This window comes from Lepidothrix coronata, unplaced genomic scaffold, assembly GCF_001604755.1.
Source record: "Lepidothrix coronata isolate B3197 unplaced genomic scaffold, Lepidothrix_coronata-1.0 Scaffold155, whole genome shotgun sequence".
In the NCBI taxonomy this organism is placed as follows: domain Eukaryota; kingdom Metazoa; phylum Chordata; class Aves; order Passeriformes; family Pipridae; genus Lepidothrix; species Lepidothrix coronata.
The window spans coordinates 345,774-355,901 of NW_016690335.1; the positions used below are offsets into that span (position 1 = coordinate 345,774).

General features: G+C 35.6%; 1 protein-coding gene across 4 annotated transcripts in view; it reads right to left on the minus strand.

The window, feature by feature from the left end:
• Positions 1-10,128, minus strand: part of MYO16 (myosin XVI) — a 361,587-nt gene that overhangs the window by 193,778 nt on the left and 157,681 nt on the right. For all 4 annotated transcript variants that reach the window (XM_017828978.1, XM_017828980.1, XM_017828979.1 and 1 more), the window contains exons 6-7: positions 5,264-5,388; positions 1,303-1,428 (exon numbers count right to left, since the gene is read on the minus strand). In XM_017828978.1, coding sequence (XP_017684467.1) covers positions 1,303-1,428; positions 5,264-5,388 — 251 coding nt within the window. The remainder of the gene's footprint in view (positions 1-1,302; positions 1,429-5,263; positions 5,389-10,128) is intronic.

Genomic DNA, 10,128 nt, shown 5'->3' on the forward strand with positions numbered 1-10,128 from the left:
AAAAGGAGGGTTTAGATTTCACACTAGAAGAAATGTACAGCCATAGCATAACTATAATAGTGGAGTATGAAGCCTGAACTTGTAAGCCATGAAGAAAATAAGAAATAGTAGCCCCACTCAAGACTGTATCACTGCTATTACCTTACTTCTGAATAAGTTTTCTTGCCCTACTGAAGTCTGAACACAGGCAGAGTGAGCGCATACTGTAGTACCACGTGAGGATCCAGAAGGATCAATGAGAGTAGTAGAACTGTAGCAGAATTACAGAAAAGCATAGGACAAGATGGGATGAGAAAACTAAATCTACAGTACATGCAACATACCACTGACACCTCACTTGCTAACGAAATTTTGGTTCAGTATATTTTTTTGGAAAATTTTTCTCTGTAAATTTACACTACCAGAAATTAGTGAAGATACACTGCAGGCCATACATATATAAACCAATGACTTAATCTATTATGAACATATGCTGAGTTTTCACACTGTAAAAGAGCAGATACAGGGTATCTCAATATGAGAAATCTGTATCCCAGCAGAACTAATTAGTCTCAAAGACATTTATTTTTACTATTATTTTTACTAAATTTTTACTATCTTCTTGATATAAAGTTTATTATTTATTTTCTGAAGTCTGAGCTAAGATGCATCACAGAGGGTTTTGGAAGGTACCTACAGTTAAGTAGTCATTTGTGAGACATGAGGTGGGTCAGTGAGAGTTGTGGAGAGCTCTCCTAGAGTGGTCAGACTATACAAAGGCTCACTGAGCATATCTAGGGAAAGTGAGGATGAAGGAAAAGTGAAAAGGTAGGATATTAAGAGACACAAGTCATGTCATGGCTACCAAATCCCAAACCACATGCACCCTTCCACAACTCAGTGAATGGAAAACTTTGAATCCGACTGCTAAGTGAATTCTGGACATCCATTCACAGAAATACACACAGCAAAAAAGCTAGGTAAAAATAATCTTTGACATCAGACTACAAGAAAATAACAGACAAAAGTGTTTATTTTGTCTTCCTTTCAAATGTCAGTGCAAATTTAATTTTTGCTGGAGATAAACTGATGTTGATGGTAAATTGATTTTAATGAGCTGTATGGGTTGACAGCTTTACAATATTTATCCTCAATGATAAATCCTCAATGATCTCTGCTCTTTGAGATGTCATCTGAACTACACAAATGTGAAAGTTTTGTACATTAAAATCAGAATAGTCACTCTGACTTCAAAGTATTTGTTATTGATACAGAAGACTACCATAAAGAAAAGAGACATAAATGAAAAAAATCATGCTTTACCTGTCCATACTTTGCAGCTAAATGTAGGGGTGTCCAGTACTGATTATCCACTACATTGAGATCAGCCCCATGATCCAGTATCAGAGATGCAACATTCTTGTATCCATTAGCACAGGCCACATGCAGCTGGAATATAAAAGTTAAATGTTGCATGTTAATAATTTAAAGAACTCAGAAAAATCCATGGTGTGTTATTACACATCTTGACTAAATCATTATTACAGTAAATACAAAATATACATGTGATAACTACAGACTAAAAAACCATTGTGGAATCTTTTTTAGCATTACAAACAAGACCCACCAAAAAAATGCGAATGTTAGCTTATTGAGAACTACTAAACAATCTAGTCTGACTACCATTTTTCATACAATTTCAAGCAAAAATCCTTTCAAACACATTCAAAAACTTCATGAGCCCAGGAAGAATCATACATTTCAACAGAACGTGAGCTCTCAGAACCTAGACCTTTAGTGGCAGTTCAAATATCCTAGATGTAAGCTGACACTACTTTACTCCAAAATGAATTCATTAACACATAATCAATTAATGCACATTGAGACTGCAGCACAAAATTAGTCACAGAAAACACTTTCTCAGTTTTGAACCACAGAGATTTTATTTCCTATAGTTGCATTTCTTCCTTAGATACTTAATCATTTTAATTGGTAATTGTTTAAATAATTTTAGTTGATTTTCTGTATCTGTAAACTTCATTTCAAAGTGGAACAGAAGGAGGGTGGAAAACACAGTAACAGATTGAAAGAAACTCAGTTCAGCAGGAACCTCAGGAGGTCAAGTAGCACAACTTGCTGCTAAAGCAGGGACAACTTCAAAGGTAGCTGCATTTGCTCATGGCTTGTCACTCCAAGTAGCAAATACAGTATGAGTGATAAGGTACAGAACACTGCAGTGGTTAGAAGGGAAAAGAGAAATTCAAAAATATCTTTGTTAATGGCTGATCTGAGAAGCTGGACATTATTTTTTGCAATGTGTTATTATTTAAGGCTCTATATGTGTTTGGCATTTAAATTAGCAATCAATTCCACTATCAATGTTGTTTATAGAACAAGATTCTTTTTTTATACAAAAAGACAGACATTTTATTTTTTATTTAATTAATACAAATAGCAAGTATGTAAAATACATATAAAAGCAATATAATAATACCAAGCAGGTCTTGTGAAGAGAGAAAAAATAGGGAAAGACAAATAGTAGGGCAATAGAAATTATCTTCTCCGGTAATAATCAAGTAAAAGAGGAAAATGCAATAAAGAATCAGGGAAAAATTGTGATTTGCAGTTTTGTTGGAAATTGTTTCCTATATGTGGTGAATAACTGCTGAGGCACATATTTCGTATGATGACACTGATCCAGGTTACTTTCCCGTGATTCTCTGTTATCATTTCAAACATTCCCTCCACTTCTAGGAGCAAAGGGGACAACATTTGAATTTGGAATCTGGCGCAATATAATTGCTCATCCCCGGTCAGAAGGACTCAATACTGAATGGTCAGTAAGAATAGGGCATAGGAAGATGGTAGAAATTGAGAACTGAGATTATAGGTGGTAACCTGTATCCACAAATCACACAGCCCAACTACATGACTTTTTCTTCTTGAAGTATTGTTAGCTCAAGATATTATCTTTCTGATGATTGAAATGGATGAGTAATGGCAAGAAAAAGGTCTTGAAAAAACCTGTTACTGCAACTGTGTAGTTCCAAAGTCACTATAAGCATAGGAGACATCAAAATCAGAGTCCAGGATATCATTTGCCTTACCTACTATTTCTGGTTCATCTGCACATGCAGAGTATGGATAAAGTTTTCACTATGAACATGCTTGATGCAGAGGGATGAAACACAGTACAACTCATCCAAAATCTTCCCCTGGCAAGAGGGCAGAATACCCCCACCCTGGGGAAGAATGCTACTTCTGCATGCTATCAATGCTCTGATTTCCAATGTACAAACCCCTCAAAATTTTCCTATAATTTGACATAGCATTGGAGGGGAGTGTGTTTTAACAGGAGAAATTACATTTTCTATTCAGGTATCAATTTGACAAGTGCTATTTTAAAGCAGTTTAAAAGCTCATAGGACAAAGGAAATATTTTATGACTGAAATCTTTCAAAGAAAAACTATTACAGTAGAATTTAACAGAAATATTAATTTTAACAAATAACATTCTGTGTCTGTATTGCATGTGCACACAGATAGGTGCTATGAATCTATGAAAATGTGTGTATTTATATATTTACGACAATACTTTGCTTGATTAAACTTACTAACTTACACATGGATTTAGGCTTATATTCTGTCAAGAGAAAACAAATCTGATTTGAGACTTACAACTGAGATATTTGTCTTCTTTGTACAACAGATGTAGAACAACAAAACACTGTTCCCAGAACCCTTTGATACACATACAACTATGACTCCACTGATACAACTGACTCCACACCCATGAATAGAGAGAGAGCAGTTTCACAAATTCTGGATTTCCCACCAGTTTGTCAAATAAAAATTTCACATAATAGAAATCTCAAACAAAAGCAAAATTATCTACTTTGTAACTACTTCTTGAAAAAAAAATCACAGTTCAGCATAAAAACTGTTCATGGAAAAAATATCCCCTTTGTCAATGTTTCACTAAACAAAGAACAAAAAGCAAACTATTCACAATGTTTTTCTCCCAGTATTTGCAATACTGTTAAACACATTTCAGACACACATTTTAACTGTTCCAGCTACCTACAGAAAAGGTTTTATACAGTAAGATTTACCTAAGTTCATAACTCAGTTAATTAAGCCAAATCAGACTAAAGAAGCAATAAAAGTTAATTATAATAGCAATGTGTTTTAGCAGCTTAGCTTAAATGTATCAGAAAAGTGAAAGTTAAATTAATACTTTTATGAATTAAATTAAAACTTGTGCTGTTTCTTCCCATCTCTTCCCTGCTTCCCTCCTGTTTTTAAATACAGGTAACTGCCTTGGGGTATCCACCCCAAAAAGTCACAGCGTTTTGTTTCTAGACACAGTCAGTGGTTGGATTCAACAGTCCCAGATTTGAGGCTGTTCACTTGTTTGGTTATATCTTAAAAACTCTATAGGTATTAAATATGGACTTAAATACTAATGATTCAGTATATTAATTCAGTATCACACAATGTAATTCGTGCAAATGCAGAAATAATAGTAATGCTAAAAATTATTAGAGTTCTAATTATTTTAGTGCAGTGTTTGCAGAAAAACACAAAGTGCTTTTTAAAAGTTATTAAATATATTAATGCTGCTGATTTACCATTTATTGATTGGTAATGGTGTTGAAGATTTTATATGTGAAGAGTACATTCCACAGACATGCTATCTATGGAAAAAATACAGTAATTTCAAAATTATTTTACAGCTGAAGAAGTAGAAATCCTGACAAAACAAAGGGATGGAAGATCTATTAGCAGACAAACAACATAATGAAACCCAGTGACTACAAATAACATGCAAACTTGGGAGCAGGAGTGCTTATCCACTTATATCACGGATGCTTCATTACACTGAATCAATTACACTGAAACAGTGTTTTAGCCTGGCTGAGCCAGAAGATATGACCCAAAATAGGAATCACTGAGTTATGTTTCAGCTCCTCTCTCACACAGAATATTACAGACCACAAGTATCTGCTGCAGCATTAAACTACAGTGTTAATACTTTTTGCTATTAATTTTTATATTGCATATGTGGCTAGGAGCAAGAAAGTTGTCATTAAAAACCTGCACTAGCCTATTTTAAAATCTATACTATGCATGGAATTGACATACATGTATTTTCAAAAGGCCAGATAAGAACCAAAATCTTGGTTCATTTTGCTTCTTAAAAGAATTGCCTTGCAAACATTCTCAGCAGAATAGTCGCAATACATGTATATTCAATATGTGAAGATTACATATTCCCACTCACCAGGGTAACTCCCTCATCATTCTTTTGATTCACACTTCCTCCACTTGATATAAGCTGTTGGACATCTGTAAGCATTGTCATAGGTCTCTGTATCTTCATTTGGCGCAATGAATTCAGCTCTACACCTGGAAAAAGAAAAGGATAAAACCTTCTGCTCTTTCATTCATCAATAAAGAACAGATATGTGGTTTTGTGTTCTATGTTTGTAAAAGCTCAATCAACATTTAATTAGACTTCAGTGCATACTTACAGAACACATTTACTTACGTACATTTACCAAAAAGTTTACTCATATCTTTATCAGTCAGCACATGGATGATTTAAAGTCAGTCAGTAATATGAAATAAACTGCCCTGATTGCCCAGTGCCTGCAAGAGCAGTGGTAGGTAAAGCAGTTGCAATAACATTAAACCCACTGGGATTGTGAAAAGCTGTAAATGGGAAAAAAATTAAACAATCTCAGGAAGCCACTCAAGTGTTTGGTACTTATTTAATTAAAATTATTTTTGGCTGCATTCTTTCAGTCCTGTGTATACATCACAGTACCCAGACCAGTCCCTCAAATCTGTCAGCTCAACTGCTTAAGAGATTGTGAAGTGAAGCAAATAACAGTAAAACTCAACACTTTTTAATGTGCCTGGGTTATTTTTAACTGGGATTAGTTCTCCAGCTGAGCCTAGACCATTACAAGGCCCCATAAACCAAAAGCAAATGTGGTGTGGAGGCAGGAACAAATGAGAGGGGATGAAAGGAATTAAGGTTATGAAATTGCTTATGTCAGCATTGCTACTGAAAGAAACAGTTGTCAAAGAACAGTATTAAAAAGAAGATAAGCAAGGCAGTCTATAACCAAAAGAAAATATGGTCTCCAGTCTGAAGAGGTTTAAAATTAGAAACAGGATACAACAAAAATGCTAAATGGTTAAATTAGCAACTGGCTGTAGTTTTATTGGAATATCTAACCAAAATTCAGGGCTTCATTCTTCTGCTTCTAGCTCCACATGATCAATTTAACCCATTTATAGAAAATGTAATTTGAGTATAAAAATTCTTCCTCTCTGCCCTGGCCATGACATAACAAAACACCCACAACATTTGAATAAATGACTTCTTTGTTCTCTTCCACATATGTCAGTGAGCTGAAAAGTGAAAAACCATAGGTTTATTTAATTAATATGTATTTAACTTCAGATTTTATCTTAAACAGTTCTTGAAGTTCTTTACATTACTAAAACAATTGACACATTTTTCCGGATAAAATCGTATTTTAAGTTTCTTAATTTTAATCTATCCTGGAACTTGTATAAATGGGTGTACCATATGTAGATCATCAAAGAATCCCAACAATTTTCTAACATGCTACTGTACACACTGCTTTATGTTCTGCTGCCTGCAACACTTGTAAGAGTTTTAGCTCTGAAGTGAAATGTTCAGGGTAAGCAGTCTTACTAGCCTCATTCACTTATTCTCTTAATCACATCCGTCACCTAAATGATACTAAATAACACCAAATGTAAAACACAAATATAAACATAAGATGGAGAAAATTATGTTTTCTGTATCTGGATTAAACCCATGATCTTTCACATAAATATAATTTAGACAAACACACACACACACACACACATAAATATATATGAATGATACTGATAGATTAAATTAGACAACCACCCCAAAGCACAATGTACTGACATCCTATTGCCTGACAGTTGCTAGACTAGAACACAATGCGAATTTCATAGCATGTTCTCAGTGTCTCCTAACAATCAATGTATTTATTTAATCAGAATGAAAGCTTTTATGCCTTCATCATATTTCAGAGTAATGATTTTAAACTACCTGATGACATTTACAGATTACTGATGCCACATGGCACCAATTAAATCTCTTTTTTTCTTTCTGTTTCTGCCTATTTCCTGATTCTTGCAACAGTAAACTCATGGTTCAACATTCTTGTCTCAGTGGCAGAACTCTCTCAAATACCTAAGTTTATATTTCCAAAACACCATGTGGCATGAAGGGCAATATACACCCAAAATTAGTTATCGTTTGCAGTGCTAACTTAAGATTTTAAACATACAATATTGACAGACAGCCAAAATGAAACTTCACTCATTATGATAAAGCTTTTTCTAATGTTGTCAGGTAAGAAAGATTAAAGTTAAAAAATATATGTAGCATTTTATACCCAAAGAGGGCATCCATTCTTAAATACTGTTGAAGAACTTATGTCAATTTTTTCTTTCTCTTGATATGTCTGGTAAACAATTACAATAAGTTTTGTTTTTCAAGGATAGAGGCAATGGGTAGAAATTAATACACGACCTCTTTTGTCTGAGAATACTTCAAAACCAAAAACTAAGTTCACAATCCACAAATTAGAAATACCACTTTAGGCATCAGCAAAGACTTCTCTGGTGGGAAGCTGAGAAGCACATTTATCAAGCATGCACATGTATCATTCTCTGAGGTTCAAACAAGTAGACCTTGTCACTAAGTGTTTTCCCTTAATCAAGTCTGTAATTCTGGAGAGTCCACCCTCCCTCCCCAGGGAGTGATACTTTTCAGGAGTTTAGATGGAACAACAAAATGCTACTCATAAAGTAAGTAACTCTTTCTGCCTGAATCAAAGAATGACCTTCCTATTGCTTTTCAAAGGGAAAATGTGGTTTAGATATTCAGCTGAAATGGGATGACAGCCAGCATGAACAGAGGAAGAAAAACAAATTGGCATGAACTATGGGAACAGATTCACGTTTTAAAAAATGGAAAGTTAAAAAAAAAAAAAGCCATAGGAAGGAAAATACACTCCAAATACCCTGTAAAATCAGAAGAGCTACACGCTTACCAATTCTGCAGGAGATAAGATGGAGATGGAACACTTAAAACTGTAGTTACCCTGAAGGGCACACATTTGGTGATAAGTATCAGTGCTGATGACAGGCAGGAGCATAACCTAAAAGCTACAAAATAAATTACTTCTCACTGTTTAAGAGAAACACCTGACAAAGCCATTTCATGTACTTTGGCTGTCTCACCCTCTCTGGCATATGATCATAGAAGTGACAACCCAAAGGAATATAAAACCTCAGATAAATAATCAAAAAGTAACTTTCAAAAAGTTACAGTGATAAAGAAATACATGGCGAACAGAACTGAGGATTGCTATTAAAAATATTTTCCTCATAAATGCCCCGTACAAAGAAGTCTCTCCATCTGCAAGGGAACACCTGTTCCTGGGACCAGTACAAAGCAAAACACTGAAGCACTCTTTGGGAAATACCCACTGCACACACACTCAGCAGCCACTCCTGTTGTGACTTGCATGCCGTTCCCCAGTGGGCTTATAACAGTCTTTAGGAGAGGTCAACGGCACCTTGTCTTGCGAACACAAATACACATTAAAAACTTAAAACAGCTTTGAGAAGCCAATCTCTCCCCCGTACTTCAGTCTTTTGTCACCCTGCCTATATCTGCCTTTCCTGCACAGAGCTGTAGATACAGTAAGGCTCTTTTCACCCCAAGTGTGATGAGCCTCTCTGTACTCTTCTGTAATTTGGGGGATACCATGGTTTAGAATTTGTATTTTTCTCTTGTGCAGCATAGAATAGGATAGACATATTCACAAAAAAAACAATAAGAAAAAAAAGTAATTGTACGGTTCTTGAAATAGTAATCTTCATTCATTAATATATTCAGATATAGTTGTTACTTTATCCAGCTTTATTTGCCTAAAGTTTTAGAAAGACTTTTCTAGCGGCTTAGTAGATAACTTTGTAAACAGCATTATTTTTGTTAGATTACATTGTTAAATAGCTCTTGTGCATATTGCTTGACATTATGTGAATCTGATTTTCTAAGGTCAGCATATGTCAGATATATGTCAGCAACATTTATTATGCGAGAAGGGAAGCCAGTGTTTTCAGATTCTGCAAAAGAATGTATGTTTGCAAAACTACTGAGGCCTATAGCTTTAATTCACTGCAGAAGCATCAACTAATTGTTGCTGGAGGGTTTTACCTGTCTGCCTTTAAAGATATCATTATATGACGTCATTACATATGCTTAGCAAAGGATGTTTAGTTTCATAGACTGTCTCAGGTGAGAAGGGATCTTGAAGGTCACCTACTTCCAACCACTCTACCATGGAGAGAGACACCTTTCACTAGATCAAGTTGCTCAGAGTCCCATCCAACCTGGCCTTGAATATTCCCAGGGATGAGGTATCCACAGCTTCTCTGGGCAACCTGTTCCAGTGACTCATCACCCTCTAAAGAATTTCTTCCTAATAACTAATCTAAACCTACTCTCTTTCAGTTAAAACCACTGTCCTTCTTCCTGTCACTATGAGCTCTTGTCTCTCTCCATCTTTCTTGTACACTCCCTTCAGGTACCGGAAGGCCACAATTAGGTCACTCCAAAAACTTTTTGTAGGCTGAACAAACATAATTCTCTCAGCCTTTCCTTGCAGGAGAGGTGCTCCATCCCTCAAATCATCTTAGTGGCCTCCTCTGCGCTTGCTACCAGCAGGTCAATGTCCTTCCTGTGCTGGGGACCCCAGAGTTGGATGTAGCATTGCAGGTGAGGTCTTACCACAGCGGAGTAGAAGGGCAGAATCACCTCCCTTGACCTGCTGGCCATGCTGCTTTTGATGCAGCCCAGGATACAGTTGGCTTTCTGGACTGATAAAGTTTATTTCCTTCTAGTCTGAAAAAGCTATCAGAAACGAGATTCCCACCTCCTCCTCATGTAGCTATCAGAGTGACAATTCTCCCATCCTAGTGAAACATGCTTTTTTTCGTCTCTCTTCTGTAATGAGGATACTGATGACCCTTTCAGCTAAAATTAGTTAAATGAACTCTGTC